We start from the raw sequence: 19,697 nt of genomic DNA, 5'->3' as shown, positions 1-19,697 counted from the left end.
GAGACACACACACACACTCAGAGACACACACACACACACACACGCACACACACACACACACACACACAGACACACAGACACACACACACACACACTCTCTCTCTCTCTTCATGCGGGTAAAATGAGGCCAGCTCGTTTCCGTGGCAACAAAGAGAGCTAACCCTCCTCCATCACAGAGACAGTAATTTAACATTCATCAATTATGATACACAGAGATCATTTGTTCTGTTGTTGTTAATTAACTGATCAAAATCAGATATAACAATTAAACCTGGATTTATTTACTTGTTCTTATGATCAACATTAATGAGTTTGTGTGAGTGAATTCTATTTATTTTTATTAATCTATTTCATTAACTTCATTTTATCTTTTTAATTTAACTTCATTTTATTTTAGTTTGTGAAGCTTCATGTCAGAACCAAATTTTTATTTCATTGTATTTTATTTGGTTTTTCAAGAATTTTATTTTGAAACTTTCTATGTTATTTTATTTTTTATTAGTTTCATTAGAACAGTCCTGCAGGTCCGTGAGTCAGGTGTGTTACCTGCGTATCCGGGCCATGGTGGTCTCTGCCACCAGCACCGACTCCTCATCTGGCAGCAGCTGGATGCCGTTTGGGAATCGAAGGTTTTCCATCACCACCGTGAGCTCCCTGGTCTCCAGGTCCAGCTCCAGCACTCTGACAAAAGACGACACAACTACACTGATGATGGGCCCACTGAGAGGCTTTTAATGTGAAATCTGCAGGAAGTCTGAAGTTTCATTAACAGGAACCTAACCTGGAGAAAAAAACTTGATTGTTGGTGTATACGATAATGTGTATTTAAATTAAAAATACAACAGTGTGCAGTCTGGAGCGACATCGTGACATTATAGACTTTTATCACAATTAAAGATTTTTTTAAATATCATCAGACGTATTTAAAAAAAAAAATAATTAAAGCCTGTTTCAGATTTCACAACCAAAGAATTTACAGTAAATGATTTGTTTTATTATGAAACATTATAAGTCGAGCGTCGAACCGTCCGTCAGCTGTTGCCTCCATGATGAGCTGCATGTAATCTCTGCGCTGCCACCTGCTGCTGGAGTCAGTGAAGTACACCTTCTTCCCGTCCTGCGTCACCGCCACGTCGTTAATGAACGACAACTTCCTGCCGGCGACCACCTGACCCCCCGACACCAACCTGGTCGCTTCACCTGCTCGGACACAAACAGAGACACAGTGAAGGTGGAGGTCAGAACACATCAGCTGTGATCATGAACCAATAATAATAATCAGCTGACTCACCTGTGGTGGGGTTGACCTCAAACAGACCCAGGTAAGCATCAGCGACAAACAGAGTCCCGTTGGGTCCCAGTCTGATCCCCAACGGTCTCCCACAGCTGGACTCCTCCTCTTTGGATCCTGCAGGACCCAGAACATGTGCAGAAGTCTCATTATTTCAGCTGGTATATATGTACAAATACATATATATATATATATAATTATTTTTGTAATTTACAACAAAGCACTAACAGGCTTCCATACATCTTTTATTCTGAAGTGAATGCAAATTGTTTTCAGGCAGCAGTTGATTCATGTTTGTGTTTCTCTGGAAGAAGAACCAGTTAAACACCATTACTCATTATCAGTAAGTCAGAGAGCTTCCTGTTTGAAGCCCCGCCACAATAAGTTAATTCTAACTGTCAGTGAGTCGACTGAATGCTGTTTCAAAACAAAACTTCCTCTTCAGTTACATCCTGACACACCTGGAGACTCACACCTGGCTGATTCAGAGTGAGTTCAACTGAAACATCAGTAAAACCAGTAAATCTACTCTCTGCTCTGACTTCCTGTTTCACAATAAAAATCCTCCATTAATGTTGGATGTTTCCTTTGTGTTTTTTCTTCCTCTATAAATGTAAAATCCGACAGAGTTTTTCTCTGGTTTGTGTTCATGTGAAGCCTCAGGTTTAATCTGAGCTTGTGTTTCCTGTTGGTTCCTGTTTCAACACGTTGCTGCTTTAATGTGACTCGTGGTGTTTCTGAGTTTCTTCACTCGGTTGTTGTGAAACGTTTGAACTGAAGGGAAAGTTTAAAACTCCAGAATGAAGCAACGACAGCAAACAGAGGAAACAGAGGAAACCACAGAGTTACATGAGAGCAGGGTGAAGGTTCAGAGAGTCATCACTGAGGATTAACTGTTTTCAATCCAGTCACATTTAACTTCAACTCAACTTTACTTTAATGAATTTTTATGTTTAGGTTTTAAAAAATATAGTTTTTTTAAGTTTAAAAATAAAGCTAAGCCTACATTTTTAGGTCTGAAAACGAAAGTAAACTCAACTTTAAACTAATCATTAAAATACAACAAACTCAACCTTGACCAAAAATGTATTTTCCAAACGCAGCCTCAAACTAAACTAACAAAATAAAAGCTTTAGAATACACTTGACTTTTAAATAAACAAGAGTTTAAATTAAACTAAACTTTTAAACTAAACTAAACTAACATAAACTGAACCGCTAACCACCGTCGTTAGGTTAGTGTTTTATTTTCTCACCACAGGGAAGTTTCCCGAGTCTCGTCACCGTGTGAATCCTTCGACCGACCAGTTTCACAATTTTCCCGTCAGCTGTTCCAGAAAACAAAACATCTGCAAACAGAAGAGAAACATCTGTCAGCTCTCAGTCTTCTTCATGATCTTCATCACTGCAGATCACTCAACTGATTGTTACTGTTTTCTTCTTCCTCTCAGGTTTTTCAGAGTAAATATATAAAAAAAAATATTGATCTCTAAAACAAAGGAAAAATGTCACATGATGAGTTCATGTTGGCGTCATAAAACAACTTAAAGATGTTCAGTCTATAATCATATAAAACACAGAAAAGCAGAAAATCTGCTTAAAGAACGATTTAATTAATCAATTATCTTAATTGTTGCTGATTCATTTTCTTAATTGTTCCAGTTCTACTTTTATTTTTCGAAAAACAGATTGAAATAGTTTTTGGACATCAGTTTTCTGCATGAAGCCATACGTTAAGGACACATTAGACAACTTGAAAAAATATGTATAAAATTCTCATTTCATTGTGACTTTATAATTCATACTCACTCGTAACTGTTGACTGATAAAAAATAGGCAATTTTATTTATTCATTTTTATTTAGATAAACCATAGAATAACCTAATATACTAAATAAAACAGAAAAATACTAAAATCAAACAATAAAAATAAAGATCAGTGGTCTGAGGTTCGATCCCTGAGGAACTCATGATAAAGTTGTACGTCTCTTCAGATTTAAAACCTCTAAAAACTAGTGAGAACCAGGTTCTGAGAGGAACCTGGACTGAGGCTGGGACTGTGGACTCTCCACAACCCGGTCACAGAGTCCCAGACCCTGATCCCTCAGTCCTGCTTCAGAGGCTGCAGCTGAAACTGAGGAAATCTGTGCCGGAGGTTGTGATGATGTAACTGGTGTTTGTTTGTTTCCTTGGCGACACACTGACAAACAAACCGACCTCCGATGTTAGTGATGGACTCTGGTCCCGTGATCTGGTCTTCAAAGAGTCTCTGGGCCTCTCGGAGCTTCAGGTTCGGCTCCCAGCAGCCCTTCATCATCGGGGGCTCCTTCAAACTGCAGCACACAGACCCACCAGCAGGGGACAGGAAACAGTGTGACGTGTTAATGACGGAAGATTTAAGGAAAGTATCAGGTTGTAACTTTATCCTGGAAATATTACAACATTTTTCTCAAATGAACATCTTTATACACCTTTATGTCTGTCGCTGTCTGACTGAGTGATGGAGTTTCCTCATCTTAAATCTCAACTTAAATCTAAAAATATTCTCATTCAATTTTGAAGATATATTTCTTTTTTTTTAACAATTACAAATTTATCCTCAAGTTTTAATAAAAGTGAAATTAATTCAGGTGCTTTCAACAAATAAATCAACTTGTTTCAATAAGTTTTTGACGGCAGTTCAGAGCTCAGGTTTATTCTGGTCCTGCAGAAAGTTACAATCTGATTTCAGGACTCAAAACTATTTAATAAAAATTAGATCTTTTTGTTTCTAAAAAAAAAAAAAAAAAATCGAACCGTCATTGTAAAGTAACTGTTTCATGTCAGGTTGTGTCCTCGTGTGATCTGCATCAGAGGTTTGTAAATGAGTCTCCTCATGAATTATTAACTAGCTGCAGGAACTGAGATCTGCAGCAGAGTCCAGAGACTCACTGTGACACAAACTCAACCCGCAACCGTCTCTCTGTGGTTGTTGTGTGTCTCTCTGTGGTTGTTGTGTGTCTCTCTGTGGGCGTTGTGTGTCTCTGTGGTTGTTGTGTGTCTCTGTGGTTGTTGTGTGTCTCTCTGTGGTTGTTGTGTGTCTCTCTGTGGGCGTTGTGTGTCTCTCTGTGGTTGTTGTGTGTCTCTCTCTGGTTGTTGTGTGTCTCTCTGTGGTTGTTGTGTGTCTCTCTGTGGGCGTTGTGTGTCTCTCTGTGGGCGTTGTGTGTCTCTGTGGTTGTTGTGTGTCTCTGTGGCTGTTGTGTGTCTCTCTGTGGTTGTTGTGTGTCTCTGTGGTTGTTGTGTGTGTCTGTGGTTGTTGTGTGTCTCTCTGTGGGCGTTGTGTGTCTCTGTGGTTGTTGTGTGTCTCTCTGTGGGTGTTGTGTCTCTCTGTGGTTGTTGTGTGTGTCTCTGTGGTTGTTGTGTGTCTCTCTGTGGGTATTGTGTGTCTCTCTGTGGGCGTTGTGTCTCTCTGTGGTTGTTGTGTGTCTCTGTGGGCGTTGTGTGTCTCTCTGTGGGTGTTGTGTCTCTCTGTGGTTGTTGTGTGTCTCTCTGTGGTTGTTGTGTGTCTCTGTGGTTGTTGTGTGTCTCTCTGTGGGTATTGTGTGTCTCTCTGTGGGCGTTGTGTGTCTCTCTGTGGGTGTTGTGTCTCTCTGTGGTTGTTGTGTGTCTCTGTGGTTGTTGTGTGTCTCTGTGGTTGTTGTGTGTCTCTGTGGGCGTTGTGTGTCTCTGTGGTTGTTGTGTGTCTCTGTGGGCGTTGTGTGTCTCTGTCAGGGATATTCTGCAGGTGTAGCTGAGGCTCTGACTCCTTCATTGATCAACATGATCAGATCAGGTCGATCTCCCACGTTTAAATGTTTTCCTTATTTGAATTCTTCTGGTTTGTTTTCTTCTCTGTCTTTATGTTTGTCACAGTTTTGTTGTGGTCATGTGATCATGTCTGAGCTGAGACTATCAGACTCACCTGAAGACCTCAGGCTGGATGGGAGACTCCAGGATGAGGATGATGATGAGGAGAGGAAGGAGCAGGAAGCCGCCTAGAGAGAGCAGCGTCACCTGAAACACCTTCCCACTGTAGGTGCTGAGAGAGGAACATGGAGAGACAGAGTCAACACTGAGACAGGCTGAGGACGACACAGCTGTGACCAACAGCTGATTTCATTATTGATGAAAATCTGAAACAGTCTAAAACCTGAAGATCCTCCATTTGATCTGAAACCAGAGAATCTCAAGTTTTACTTTGAAAAATAACAAACCATTCATTGAGTCAGAAGAGTTGCTGAGTTTGTGCAGCTGTAAATACGTCTGACAGATGTTACTTATGTCAGACTGAACATCTATAGATTTAATCTGAATTTATCAATAAACCCATACATTTATCATCAGCTCTATAAAACAGGCTCAAACAGAAGAACAGCAGGAAACATCCTGAGCTTTACTCCAAAAACACTGGACCCTCTTTTCCCATGATGCACTTGTATTTATTCGTCCAAAGTGACTTATAAACACACCTTCACCTCTTTTATCAGACCCCCCCTTCGGGAACCAATCATCCTCTGATCGATCACTCAGAGAGCGAGCAGCTGCTGAGCCGCTGGGATCAACACCTGAACTGTATCTACAACATGCACCTGCGCAGTTTATGATCAGCGCATAGTGATCAATAAAACATCGAGAATCTGATCGTTAATCAATGCGACGGACGGTGACGGCTCCCTGCTCTGACGGTACCCGTAAATTAACGGGTGCTGTTCTCCTGTCCGCCCCGGGACGTGGGTCTGAAAGCGGTCCTGGTTCTGTGTCTTACCCGGATCCCTTGTATCGGTGCTCGGGCAGCTCGTCGGTGATGACCTGCGGTCTGTGCAGCCGCCGGAACCGGAGCCCCTCCGTCTCGTTCATGCTGGACTCGGACTCGGACTCGGCTGGAATCGGTTCGGAAGTCGACCTGGAGCTGGACCGGGCCGCTGTGTTAAGGTTTAACCCGGGTAAATAAGGAGGGACCCCAGCTCGGTAAAGCGAGCCTCCTACCGAGTGTGTTTACTACTATCGACACTTCCGGTCTACTTCAAAATAAATGTCCTCCGACAAACCTGTCGTCATTTTTTTCTTTTGCATGTTTCAAAAAATAAAAAACAGAAAAACTAAGTTAAAGAAACAGAAAAAAATTAATAAATAAATGAAAAAATTAATTTAAAAAAAAGTATTAAAAAAACTAAAAACCAAAAGAAAAGAAAAAAATAACCGATGTAACTTATGTTCACACAATATATTTATTTGTTAAATGACAATGTGACCCTGAGATTCCTTCATTTGTTCCCTCAATTCAATCAACAACCAAGACTGGATCAGAGTTTCCATTTAATTTATTTTTTTATTTTCATTTTGCTCCAACATGAAACCAAAGCTGAGACGCTGCTGTAACAATATGAGGAAACAATCAAGTCAAACTCTGGTGAATGTGGATTAAATAACTGGATTAATCCTCGACTCCTGAAACATTAAATCATTTCTCCAAAGATTAAAAGACACTTTTTTATAAACATGAAAAAAAAAATGTTCAGATGAGTCTGAGTCCATTTCTACAACAGCTGTTTCACCATCATCTCAAATAAATGATTGTTTAAATAAATAAATAAATAGATTGAACTCCGCATGACAGGCAGATGTCAGACACCATGTTTTGTTTTCGGTCAGTACAGGAAGTCGCACAGTTTTTTAAAATAAAATTAAATAAATAAAACCTGGCAGCTTTGTGTTGGTTTGTTAAAACAAAGTATGAACGTGCAGAGCCACTGCGAACCAGCAGAGGGAGCTCTGACCACATTTATATTATCTTCTTCTACATTCCAGCTCAGGGACAAATCCAGAGACATAAAGAAGTTTATAGTTTCTCTCCTCGGCTGCTGAACCTTCAGCTTTCAGTTTGGTTTAATGACAGAATCATGATCTGTATCTTAAAGAGGAACTCAAAGACAAAACCTGGTTCAGATGTGAACCGCTTTTAAAGATCGTCTGTGATCCTGTCACGTGCTCGGGGAATGGGGGTCATCATCACTTCCTGTTTGGTCGGAGCCCCTCTCTCAGGAGAGGATTGGACCTGGTCTGTCTGGGGGGAGCGTCACTCTGCGGGGACGCACTTGTGCTCCCGGAGGCTCCTCCTGGAGGAGAAGCTGCGGCTGCAGGTGGAGCAGGTGAACGGTCTGTTTCCGGTGTGAACCAGCAGGTGAGTCTTCAGGTTGTTGTTCTGGCTGAACCTCTTGCTGCAGACGCTGCACTCGAATGGTTTCTCTCCGCTGTGGACGCGCTTGTGTCGGACCAGGTTCTGCGAAACGCTGAAGTTCTTGCCGCAGACTTCGCAGATGAACGGCTTCTCCCCGCTGTGAGTGCGCACGTGGAGGTTGGCGCTCGCCTGCGTGGAGAAAGTTTTGTCGCACTGAGCGCAGTTGAACGGTTTCCCCTCTGAGTGTCTGCGGCGGTGTGTCCTCAGGTAGCTCAGCGAGCTGTAGCCGCGGCCGCACACGTCACAAGAGAAGGGTTTACCGTCGCCGTGCAGCTGCAGGTGCGTCTTCAGCACCTGGGCGGATGTGAAGCTCTTCCCACACTCCTCACAGGTGTGTGCTCTCTGCCCGCTGTGTGCCAGCTCGTGACGTTTCAGGGATGTGGATGAGGAGAAGTTCTTCCCGCACTCTCCACAGCTGAACGGTTTGACGCCCGCGTGGCTCCTCTCATGGACGAGCAGGGCGCCGCGCTGTCTGAAGCCCTTGCCGCAGGCGTTGCAGATGAACGCCCACTCTGCGCTGTGCACGGCGCGGTGCACCTTCAGATGTCCGGCCTGCGTGAACTGCGGCCGCACACGTCACAGCTGAAGTTGCGGCGGCCGGAGTGGATGAGGCGGTGGCGGCTCAGGTTGGCCGACACGCTGAAGCTCTTCCCGCAGGTGTCGCAGGTGAAGCCCTTCTCCCCAGTGTGCACGCGGCGGTGGACCGACAGGCTGCTCCTGCTGGAGAAACTGTTGCCGCACTGCTCGCAGGTGTGCGGCCGCTCACCTGTGTGCGTCCTCAGGTGAGCCTTGAGGCCGCTGTGCTGGCTGAACACCTTCCCGCAGACGCTGCAGGTGAACGGCTTCAGACCTCTGTGGACCGTCAGCTGGTGGATGTGGACGCTGCGGCGCGTGGTGAATCCCTTCTCACAGGTGGGACATTTAAAGGGTTTGTCCTTCAGGTGGACTCTCTGGTGAGCGGACAGGTAACTGTGTTTGGAGAACTCCTTCCCGCACTCCGCACACTTGAACTTCCCGCCTGTCCTCTGACAGGTGAGCCGGTGCTGCCTGAGGCTGCACCTCGCCGCCAGCGTCTCCCCGCAGGCCGAACAGGTGAGCGGGACTCTGCCGGACACCTGGTGCGTCCGCAGGTGGCTGTGGGTGCCGAACACCTTCCCGCAGTGAGAGCACCTGAACGGCCGCTGCTTGTTGTGGACGGTCAGCTGATGGACTCTGACGCTGCTGCGGGCCGAGAAGCCCCTCCCACAGACGGGACAGGTGAAGGGGCGGTCTCTGCTGTGGACCCGCAGGTGAGAGATCAGGTTGGTCCGTCTGGAGAAGCTGCTGCTGCAGACGCTGCAGCTGAAGCTCCGCCTGCTGCCTGCAGCAGGAGTCTGCTCTGATTGGCTGGGGTCGTCTGTAGGAGCGTCTGATTGGCTTCTCACTTCTTCTGCTGCAGGGGGGGTGGAGTCCTGCCGGTTCTCCTGCTGGTTCTCCTGCTGGTTCTCCTGCTGGTTCTCCTGCTGGTTCTCCTGCTGGTTCTCCTGCTGCCCCCTCAGCTCCTGGTTCTCCTCCAGCAGCCTCCTCAGCTCCTGCAGCAGAACCTCACAGAGCCTCCTCACCACAGACAGCAGCTCCTCCTACAACACACACATTTCAAGTCTTTATTTCTGCTGTTTTTGAACCAGTTTTTCTTAGTCAGGTTTGTCATGAAAACATGTTGTTTCGTTTGTGGAAATGCAAACACAAAGGTCATCTCAGTGTTCTGTTCAGATGTGGACCACATCAGACCCGGTCCACATCAAACCGGCACAGTGGTGGACTCAGTCTGACCCTGTGAACACATCTGCAGCTCTGAGGCTCCATCAGTGTTTCAGCTGCTTCTCCAGAACCTGCTTCCATTGATCCTTCATTATAAATCACACCCGATAACTCATCAATAACTTCTTTACAGAGCTAGTTTAGTGTTTAACTGACAGACATCCCCTGCTGCTAACATCTGCAACATCCAACTAACTAACTACACAACTAACCAGTCTGTGGCCAACTAACCAAACTTTAACTAAGAAACCAGTCAGTCTCTGTGGCTAACTAACCTGTATGTTACCAACCTCCGTCTGTAACCAACTAACCAGTCTGTAACTAACTAACCAGTCCGTGACCAACTAACCAAACTGTAGCTAACTAACCGGCAGTAACTGACCTCGGTCTGTGAGTTTCCCGGGTCCAGTCTCTGGCAGATTTCAGTTTTCGCGGTCACGGTGAACTCCTCCATGACGGAAGAGACGAGCCGCTGAACACAAGGCGCCATTTTACAGAAACAGACAAATAAAGTTGAAATAAAGACAAAGATTAAAAACTACGGCAACTTCAGCAGCAGAGACAGACGGAGGACCGGTGTGTTGTTTTTACCGACAGTTTTCACTTACGGCAGCTTTTACGACAGAAGGAGCGGAGAGAAGGCGCCTATCGCCCCCTGCTGGACGGAGGTCAGAAACACAACGAGTAAATAAACAATTAATACAAAATAAAATGGTAAAAATGAGATCCATAATGATAAAAATATAAAAAGTTAATTATCAAAATAAATAATAATAATAATAATAAATAAGTAGTTGTGTCTATTCTTCATTTATGATTAAATCAGTTGTATGTAAAAACAGAAACAGCTGAGTTCATGTTTATTACAAAATGTTTATTTCTGTACATTTACATCAGTGATACAGAGTGATCTGATCAACAGTTAATTAAATGACTAATCAACAAATGCATTTATTAACATACATTGTAATCTTACTGTGTGAGCTTCAAACTAAAAATCTATAAAATCTAATTTCACTGTTCATTAAAAATCATCTGAGGAGGATCATATTCATGTTTCATCATATATTAAAATATATTGAACTGTGGGTGAGGTGAGTTTTACTGTGGGTCTGATGAAGCTGCTGTGACGGACGCCCTGCAGCTACGACTCTAACATTTGACTGTTTAATATCTTTGTTTTGGTCTGAAACATGTTCTGACCTCAGTTTATTTTCTCATTTTAACTTTTAAATTCCAGATTCATCTGAAGATCCTGAGAAGAAGATAAAAAAGAATCAGAAATAAAACAGATTTCCTTTTCTGTCACAAGGCACAGATTGTTGTTTAGCTCTCAATGAAAATAATCTCTGAGGAGGAAAATACATAAAAGACTAACGACAGTAAATCAGACGTTTGAAAGGTGATTTGATGTTGATATTCAGAGGTTTTAAGGCTGACGTGATCAGACGTGTTGTTTGCATGTCTGTCTCCTGGGTCAGTGTCTGACGACAGAGCAGGAGACTGAACACAGGAGCAACTGACCTGTCTCACTCCTCACCAGGTGATTCACCTGTTGTCATGTGGTTCAGGTGTTCTCTCTGCTAAAACCATCTGGAAACCTAAACACCGGCAGGCCTGATTGATGCCTTCTCATAAAATTATTCAAAACCCTCTCATAGTCCCCCCCCCCACACACACACACACACACACACACACCTGCTCCTTAGCACCAAAAGACTGAGCATCTCCAGGTCACACCTGAGGAACGATGATGTCATCTGTACCTGAGAAGCCGCTCAGTCCCCACCCACCCCCTCCCTCCTACTTCTTCTTCTCCTTCCTGTACAGCTCGTGGGCCTCGATGATCTCCTTGACAACAGACGGGTCGTCCAGGGTCGACACATCGCCAAGGTCACCGGTTGTCTCCATGACGACCTTCCTCAAGATGCGCCTCATGATTTTACCGGAGCGAGTCTTCGGTAACCGCTTCACCACCTGAGAGACAGACTAACTGTTACCAAGGGCAACAGGAGACCTGAGCTCTGATTGGCTGACAGCTGGCTGTTACCTGCGCTTCATTAAAATATTAAATGAACTTGTTAAATCTGACATTGGTTGTGACGCACCAGGAAGTGTTCAGGGACGGCGTACTTGGCGATCTTGGTCGTGACGAGATCTCTGAGCTGCTGCAGGATGACGGGCGGGGCGTCACCAACGTCCTCCTTCAAAACCACGAAGGCAAACGGTACTGAGAGTGCACACACACACACACACACACACACACACACACACACACACACACTTCAGTTTACTCTCATTAACCAACATCATCATAAAGAAACTGTCACAGACGAATAACTAACTTTGATTTGATTCATTAATGATTTTCAGACGTTTGATTGTTGTTGTCATAGAAACAGTTTGGCTGTAAGTGCACGGTCTGACCAGCAGGAGGCAGCAGAGTGTCAGAGATCAAACACCTCATGTTTGCATGTTAAAACCCAGAGGATGATGGGAGTTGAAGTTTAACTCTCACCTTCTCCTTTGATGTCATGTGGGATTCCGATCACAGCTGTTTCTGGAACAGCTGGATGTTCATCCTGCACAAACAAACAACAACAACATCAGTTTATTATTGTTTTCAGCTGAAACACTAAATAGACTTTTAAATAAGAGCAATATAAATCCTGACAAGGACCTTCATATTATTCCCTCCTTTCATCTCATCTCATTTCTTCATTTCATAAAAATCCCATTTCATGTCATCTCCTCATCTCATCCTGAATTCTCACTTTGTTTTATCTTGACTGTCATTTTCAGCTCATCTCATCCAGCCTTTTCTCTCATATAACTCTCATGTGTTCTCAGCTCATAATTTCTCATCACATTTAATTCTTCTTTCATCAAATCTCATGTCATCGTTTTGTCATCTCATCTTTGATCACGTCGACAAGAGATTTAAAAAAACAAGCTCTAATTCTTAAAATTCAGTTTTGTTAAAACTTTAATAGTCAGGAGAATTAATATTAGCGGTTAATGTTTGTGTGTGTGCTGCGTCTCACCAGAGCGTCCTCTATCTCTGCTGTACCCAGACGGTGACCGCTGACGTTTATGACATCATCCATGCGACCAGTTATCTGGTAGTAACCGTCCTCTGAGCGGTACGCTCCATCACCGGTGAAATAATGGCCTGATATAAAAAATAATAACATCAGCTCTCAGACTGAGGTGATGGACCGAGCGACTGCAGAGGGTTTTTATTTTTACCGACCAGGAAAGGGTTTGAAATAAGCATCGATGAATCTCTGGTGGTCTCCGTAGATACTTCGAGCCATTCCAGGCCACGGCTGACTGATACACAGAGCTCCACTGACGGAGTCACCGGACAGAGCTTCACCCTGAAGATCAACAACATGACAACACACACACAGTCACAGAACAACCATGTAACAGGAAGTATAAATACACATTCTGCTGAAGAGAAACAGTCCAGGTTCAGTGACGAATTACAGCAGATGATGAACCTCAAACTCACTGAGTGACGATTAAAATCAATCTGTAATTCTGTCTTACATCTTCCTGCTATTGGTTCACAAGATAAAACTGAAACTTTAAAGCTCCTCCAGTGTAAAGGTGTGTGTCCATGTGTAGTGTGATTATAGATCAGCTCTAGCTTCTATATTAATACTGTGAAAGTATCAAAGCCTCAGTCCACAGAGAAATGCACACAGCCTGTATTCAGAAACTGAGCCTTAAAACCAGCCGTCAGGACTTCTGGAACTTTGTGATGTCACAACAAAGCAGTCACCAAGCCCCGCCCACCTGGACCCACCATCCAAACCTTGCAGGATTTGGTTTCTCTGAGTGTTTTTACCTGAAATCTGCTTTATTTTTATTGGATCACTCAGAAAACAGTCAGCCAATCAGCAGAGAGGCTCAGAGCCTCCTCTCTTCTGATTGGCTCACCGACCTGTTGTTACTAGAGCTGCAGAGAGAAGCCTGAGAGAGGAGATGTGAAACTACACTGAGATGGTTTTTATATCTTCTGATGGATCAACACTTCAAATAAAACACAGAAGAAGAAGAAAGTATGGAGCTTTAGAACAGACAGTGTTACTGTAGTCTTCCTCAGTGTTACTGTAGTCTTCCTCAGTGTTAATCGGGTCAGTGTTAACGGGTCAGTGTTAAGTGCAAATTAAATCCTGGACTCAGTGTTTGTCAAACAGTAGGAACAGTGATCTTCATCATCATCATCATCTTCATCAGTTAGTTAAACTGTGAGAGGATTTCAGAGAAAGTGAAGTGACCTCGACCTCCTGTGAGGATGAGAGTGGAACTGAAGGAGGCCTAATCTAATCTAATCTACGCTCAGTAACCAGCGCTGATGAATCCTGGAGCGCAGCAGCAGATTACAGCTCTGCAGCAGAGGGAGGGACGAGGGGAAACTAGCGGATAATTAATTTGGGGGAGCAGCAATGATCCCAACACGGTCTGAAAGTCTGTTAACCAAAGCAAACAGATGCTGCCGGGCCTGTTTTAATTGAAAGATTAAACTGAGAAAGAGAGAGAGGGGTGTCATTCGAAGGCTCGTTCGACCTCTCACATCTAAAGGTCAAGTGGGGTTAACGAGACGCAGACTGATGTGAAGCTGATTGGACGAGAGCTCGGCCGCACAGATCCTCGAAGGATCGTCTTTCAAACGGATCTTAAAACTCTCATCAAAGTGAAACCAACGTTTTTCCTTTTGATTCCAGTTTTTTACATTTGTAATTTACACGTCATGTTTATATTTAACATGAATCTGATGATCTGTTTCTTTCCTTGTGCAGAATCAAACCCACAATAAACACGACACACAGAAATATAATATATGACATATACAGTATGTCCCTGTGTGAGAGATGTCACCATGTATTTATAAACATCCTCTGGATATATGAAGATATAAGTTTATAAGAAGGAAATGAAATATGAAATACTCGTAGTAAATGTACATATAATAAAAAATATCTATGTGGTAGAAAATGTTGTGACCATATATATTAATAATAAATATTCAATATAAGAAAATAAATTAAAAAAAAATATATAATAAAAAAGTCAAAACAACCACAAAATCTCAAATATACGACTCAAAAAAGAAGCAAAACTACAACAAAGAGGTTGTGTGGTTGTGTAGTTGTGTGTTTGTGGTTGTGTGGTTGTGTAGTTGTGTAGCTGTGTGTTTGTGGTTGTGTGGTTGTGTAGTTGTGTAGCTGTGTGTTTGTGGTTGTGTGGTTGTGTAGTTGTGCGTCTGTGTTTCCAGGTCACCTCCTCCCCCATGAGAACAGGCTGGATGCCAAAGAACGGCCTCATGGCCATGGCGGGGACGATGGGCGCTCCTTCCTCTGCAGGACGAGGGGCGATGCAGACTCCTCCCGTCTCTAAAGAGAGAGCAACAAAACCACGACTTCAAAATAAAAGTCTCCACTCTGATGATGTGTTCAAGTGCAGCATGTTAGATAATTAACCAGGTATGAACACACTGAAGAATAATAGACTAAAGTCTGATGGAACAGAGTCACGATAAACTCTCTTCTTCTTCTTCTTCTTCTTCTTCTTCTTCAGTGGTTTAATGAGATTCAGCTCCACCAGCTTTAGTCTTTCTTTATTTAAATGTATTTGTGTCATTTACAGTGATATATATTTTGTATCAGATGAAATGTGGGAACAGTTCCTGCTCTCTGCCACCAGGGGGCCTCGTGTTTCCTCTGCAGCTTTAATTTCCTTTAATTTCTTAATTTATTGGGGCTTTTTCTCCTGCTGACAGAAGGAAGCAGCTGGTCACTCAGAGCTCTGCTGATTGTCCAGGAATTAGGTCACACTCTCTCTCTGTCAGTGATCCTGGACTGTCCTGTCCTGGGGGTTGTGTGTGTGTGTGTGTGTGTGTGTGTGTGTGTGTGTGTGTGTGTGTGTGTGTGTGTGTGTGTGTGTTAATTGAGAGCTGCAGATGTTCTGCTGCTAATCGGTTAAATTAGGGTTGAAGAGAGAATCAGACGGACTGGGACGGTCAGAGAACCAGAACTAGACCAGCGGAGACAGAGACCTGGACCCAGGTCTCCTTTAACCAGCTGGTTACATTCAAACTGAGCACAGGTGAGTGTGGGCGTGTCTCACCTGTCTGCCACCAGGTGTCCACCAGAGGACACCGTCCATCTCCAACCACACTGTGGAACCAGTGCCAGGCCTCATGGTTAATGGGCTCTCCCACTGCACACACACACACACACACACACACACACACACACACACACACACACACACACACACACACACACACACACTGTTTATATGGTTTTACTGCACCTCTATCAGCTTCCAGACTTTACATGTCCTGACTGTGTGTGTGTGTGTGTGTGTGTGTGTGTGTGTGTGTGTGTGTGTGTGTGTGTGTGTGTGTGTGTGTTCCAGTTTGTTCTCGTTTGAAGTGGATCCAGGTCTGAACCTATAACACAGTTAACATCTGGGTTATCAATAGATCAAATATTGATCTTTGATCTGTGTCCATAGGATCACACAGATTGGATGTCAGTGTAATCAGTGTGTGTGTGATAACGACACGGCATCAGGAGATAATTAACGTTGTATAAAGTCATTAACTCCAGGTCAGTTGTTCTACTGGCATCTGAACAAGAAGAAGGAATCCTTGTTGCCTGCTGTTTGTCAGTGATCACTGTGTTGTTAATATATTTGACCTCGTTGTGTTTTTAACTCTTTCTTCCTTGTTCTCAGTGTATTTGTTATTAATATAGCGTCTCTGTGTTTCCACTAATCTGCTTCATGACAAGCGTCAAACTGAAACCAGAGACAGAGTCATGTGACCGTCATGTGACGCGGTCGCTGTCAGATATTAGAGGTTTGTCTTTCTGTCATTATGTTCTTCAGCTTCCATTAAAAGCTTCGGCTGCTGTGGTGGATGAAAACGTCGCAACAATGAACAGAGTTTAATCGGAGGGAAGAACATCACAGAACATTCACCACATGTAAAATAACAGCTCCTGATCATTTCTCAACGGCTGTTTGATCATTACAGGACATCGAGTTCAACATTAAGACAGTCGATATTCATCTGAGTCTCTGCTGTCACCGCGTCAGTTTCCCCTTCCATTATCAGAAGAATTGACGATGAGGATATTATTGCGAAATCTACAGAAATGTTTGACCTCATGTTTCCTCAGGTTTAGTGGGAGAACTGAAAGGACTGCAGTGCAGACGGTGCAGAGACGGTGCAGAGACGGTGCAGAGCGGTGCAGAGACGGTGCAGAGACGGTGCAGAGACGGTACAGACGGTGCAGAGACGGTGCAGAGACGGTACAGACGGTGCAGAGACGGTACAGACGGTACAGACGGTGCAGAGACAGTACAGACGGTGCAGAGCGGTACAGAACGGTACAGACGGTGCAGAGACGGTACAGAGACGGTACAGACGGTGCAGAGACGGTGCAGAGACGGTGCAGAGACGGTACAGACGGTGCAGACGGTGCAGAGACAGTACAGATGGTGCAGACGGTGCAGAGACAGTACAGATGGTGCAGAGACAGTACAGACGGTGCAGAGACAGTACAGATGGTGCAGAGACAGTACAGACGGTGCAGACGGTGCAGAGACAGTACAGATGGTGCAGAGACAGTACAGATGGTGCAGAGACAGTACAGACGGTGCAGAGACAGTACAGACGGTGCAGAGACGGTACAGACGGTGCAGAGACAGTAGAGACAGTACAGATGGTGCAGAGACAGTACAGACGGTGCAGACGGTGCAGAGACAGTACAGATGGTGCAGAGACAGTACAGACGGTGCAGAGACAGTACAGACGGTGCAGAGACAGTACAGACGGTGCAGATATTACAGACGGTACAGACGATACGTAATGTAAGGACATTTGAAACCACATGACCCACTTTGCCTGTATGTGACTGATGGTTAATGTGATGTGAGGCGGTTAACAGGGTAACAGAGTAACCAAGGTAACAACTTCAAGGTTTTATTCTTCATGTCATCGTAACTGTCAACGTGTCTGTTGTCATTGGTTACTGACCTGATCCCAGCGTCCTCAGAGACGAGCGGTCGTACTTCTTCACCCAGCTCTCGTCGTACTTCAGCAGCAGACGCAGAGCGGTGGGAGCTCCGTAGAACTGAGTGATCCTCAAACGCTCCACCGTCTCCCAGTACCTGCCTGAACACATCACACTGCCACATCAAACAACCTTTATTTAAAACATGTTGCAGAACAGTGGCTCAGGTGTGAGCAGGTGCACCGTCCATTAGTGTTGTCATTGTTCCATTCATGCAGAGGAATCGTTATTTCCAGGCGTCCTACTTTAACGAACGCCCAGAGATTTAATCAGATCAACATCGTGTTTGTTCAGAATGACCTTTACACCTGTGAAGCTTTTTAAGGGACGTTAAATGGCGTGGCTGTGGCGGATTTTGATGTTTTACCATGAAACAGGAAGTTGTTGTAACTCTATTCTACATCATGTTTGATGACAGTCCCACACTGAGGACATCTGCATGCTAATATGATGTCAGTCACAGCGCCACCTCAGTGTTTCCTTCTGCACCGAGCAACGAACAGTAAACAGGTCAAAGGTCACGGCCACATCAAAGTGACATAAAGGTCACATGACCTCATGGTGATGTAGGTCACGAGCTGTTAGGGCCGAGCAGCCAATCAGAGCTGAGAGGAATCACGACTGTAAAACAATACAGGTGAGATAAAGTGACTCCGCCCCTCGACTGCAGGTGATAAACCAACGTTAACAACATTAATAAGTAACCAAACCTGTCTCTTATACACATCTTGAACCTGACTCTTACTGTACAGCACACCTGACAGGTGAAGACAAGGTGAATTTAACACATGCACATGAAAATACAAAATATGGGTTTGATCTGTGTGTGACTCTGTGGACAGAGAGCAGCAGAGCAGGAACATGGTCTGTGTATCAGCCACAGTGAACAGACGCTCAGGTTCTTGTTATTGACCCAGAACCTCAGACAGCCACGGTCCATACGTCACAAGCTCAGGAACCGATCCTGTCACCTCCAGTACACAGAGAGTTAGCATTAGCACAACCGCTAACACTGTGTCAGCCACTGCCAGTTACACACTAAAAAACAACAAACAAATAATAGATGCTAACTATGCTAACCCTTTTGAACAGATGCTAACTAGCTAACCATACTGAACAGATGCTAACTAGCTAACCATACTGAGCAGATGCTAGTCCCTGGTTCTGGTCTCAACAGACCGCTCATCTGAATCTGAGGATTTTTACAGAGTTAAAAACATGGAGGAACTTTAAATGAAGTGTAGCTGCGTCTCTGGGACACTCTCTGGTGGACCAGTAGCTGTCAGGAGCCACAGTGTCTCAGCGTCTCAGTGTTTCAGCTCTCTGACGTCAGGATTAGATGATGATGTTACGCCTCCATCTTTATGTGATTCAGCAGCTTGTATGAAGAACTGTACCTGAAGACTTGGTCTTTAATGACCTGAGGTCTTCCTGCTATGCTCTTTTTACCCAGGAAGCCTTGGAAGTTGACTCTGTAGTAATATCCCAGCATGCATTTCACACTAACCAATGGCAATGATGGAGACAGACTCACAGCTGTTATTGTGTCATTAAATTAAGTTTTTAAGTCATTAACCGATTATATTTGAAATATGCAGCTCCGTGTTTGGCTGTTTATTAGTGAAATGCATGCAGGGAGTTTTTCCTGAATATGAGGGACGTGTATGTGTGTGGAGCTCTGTGCCCAGGTGTGGGTCTCACCTGGGTCTGGGTAGACAGGTGTGCTCTCAAACAGGACGGTGGTGGCGCCGTTACACAGAGGACCGTACACCACGTAACTGTGGCCCGTTATCCAGCCGACGTCCGCCATGCAGCCGAACACGTCGCCGTCTCGGTAATCAAACACGTACTGAAACACACACGACACTACGGTGTTACTGAATCACTCAGACTGATGACAACACACCGTTTCCTCCAACACTGCTGAACCACATTTCCCAGAAGCCTCAGCGTCAGTTCAGTTTAATTTCCAGTCTGACACATAAGGTTGAATTTCTCCTTAGCTAAGGGAGTTATTTAAGGCTGGTGCACAGAGGTTTCCTTTGTTCAGGCATTTGAAGGTGGGGGGGGGGGGTTGTTTAGATCACAAACAAAATGGCTGAAAAGCGAAGTGAGGATCCTAGCAACGCCACTCTCTCTCTCTCTCTCTGTGTCTCAGTGTCTCTCGCCCTGGCGTGGACCCAGCAGTCCTTGTCTTTTTCTGATAAAGCAGCTTTTGTTCTGTTGTTTCATCCAAACAAACAGCGAGCCAACCCC

At 44.5% G+C, this 19,697-nt stretch overlaps 2 protein-coding genes, 1 long non-coding RNA gene and 1 pseudogene across 4 annotated transcripts in view; 1 reads left to right on the top strand and 3 right to left on the bottom strand.

Annotated features, from left to right (window-relative positions):
- apmap (adipocyte plasma membrane associated protein) overlaps positions 1–6,299 on the bottom strand; it is a 10,804-nt gene extending 4,505 nt beyond the window's left edge. Inside the window, exons 1-7 of the mRNA XM_023395656.2 lie at positions 6,073–6,299; positions 5,230–5,346; positions 3,507–3,622; positions 2,547–2,639; positions 1,292–1,408; positions 1,026–1,200; positions 547–681 (exon numbers count right to left, since the gene is read on the bottom strand). Of these exons, the coding sequence (XP_023251424.1) occupies positions 547–681; positions 1,026–1,200; positions 1,292–1,408; positions 2,547–2,639; positions 3,507–3,622; positions 5,230–5,346; positions 6,073–6,164 (845 nt within the window). The 5' untranslated portion in view covers positions 6,165–6,299. The remainder of the gene's footprint in view (positions 1–546; positions 682–1,025; positions 1,201–1,291; positions 1,409–2,546; positions 2,640–3,506; positions 3,623–5,229; positions 5,347–6,072) is intronic.
- LOC147817390 (uncharacterized) lies at positions 3,562–6,354 on the top strand. The gene is made up of 2 exons (XR_015436424.1): positions 3,562–3,701; positions 5,181–6,354. It is a non-coding gene; the product is annotated as an uncharacterized LOC147817390 (long non-coding RNA).
- Positions 6,355–6,516: 162 nt separating this feature from the next.
- Positions 6,517–9,974, bottom strand: LOC111646219 (uncharacterized; annotated as a pseudogene). The gene is made up of 2 exons (XR_015436423.1): positions 9,728–9,974; positions 6,517–9,164 (listed from the first exon to the last, which is right to left on the bottom strand). The product of XR_015436423.1 is annotated as an uncharacterized LOC111646219 (transcript).
- Positions 9,975–10,198: 224 nt separating this feature from the next.
- acss1 (acyl-CoA synthetase short chain family member 1) overlaps positions 10,199–19,697 on the bottom strand; it is a 22,216-nt gene continuing 12,717 nt past the window's right edge. The window contains exons 7-15 of the mRNA XM_023395662.2: positions 19,143–19,290; positions 17,405–17,542; positions 15,484–15,576; positions 14,638–14,750; positions 12,599–12,725; positions 12,390–12,517; positions 11,864–11,927; positions 11,454–11,575; positions 10,199–11,322 (exon numbers count right to left, since the gene is read on the bottom strand). Of these exons, the coding sequence (XP_023251430.1) occupies positions 11,149–11,322; positions 11,454–11,575; positions 11,864–11,927; positions 12,390–12,517; positions 12,599–12,725; positions 14,638–14,750; positions 15,484–15,576; positions 17,405–17,542; positions 19,143–19,290 (1,107 nt within the window). The 3' untranslated portion in view covers positions 10,199–11,148. The remainder of the gene's footprint in view (positions 11,323–11,453; positions 11,576–11,863; positions 11,928–12,389; positions 12,518–12,598; positions 12,726–14,637; positions 14,751–15,483; positions 15,577–17,404; positions 17,543–19,142; positions 19,291–19,697) is intronic.

This window comes from Seriola lalandi, unplaced genomic scaffold, assembly GCF_002814215.2.
Source record: "Seriola lalandi dorsalis isolate HSWRI2012SDOR001 ecotype SW California unplaced genomic scaffold, Sedor1 jcf7180002054967, whole genome shotgun sequence".
NCBI classification, from domain to species: domain Eukaryota; kingdom Metazoa; phylum Chordata; class Actinopteri; order Carangiformes; family Carangidae; genus Seriola; species Seriola lalandi.
The sequence above is the reverse complement of the archived record's forward strand: the minus strand, read 5'-3'. Positions and strand labels throughout refer to the sequence as shown.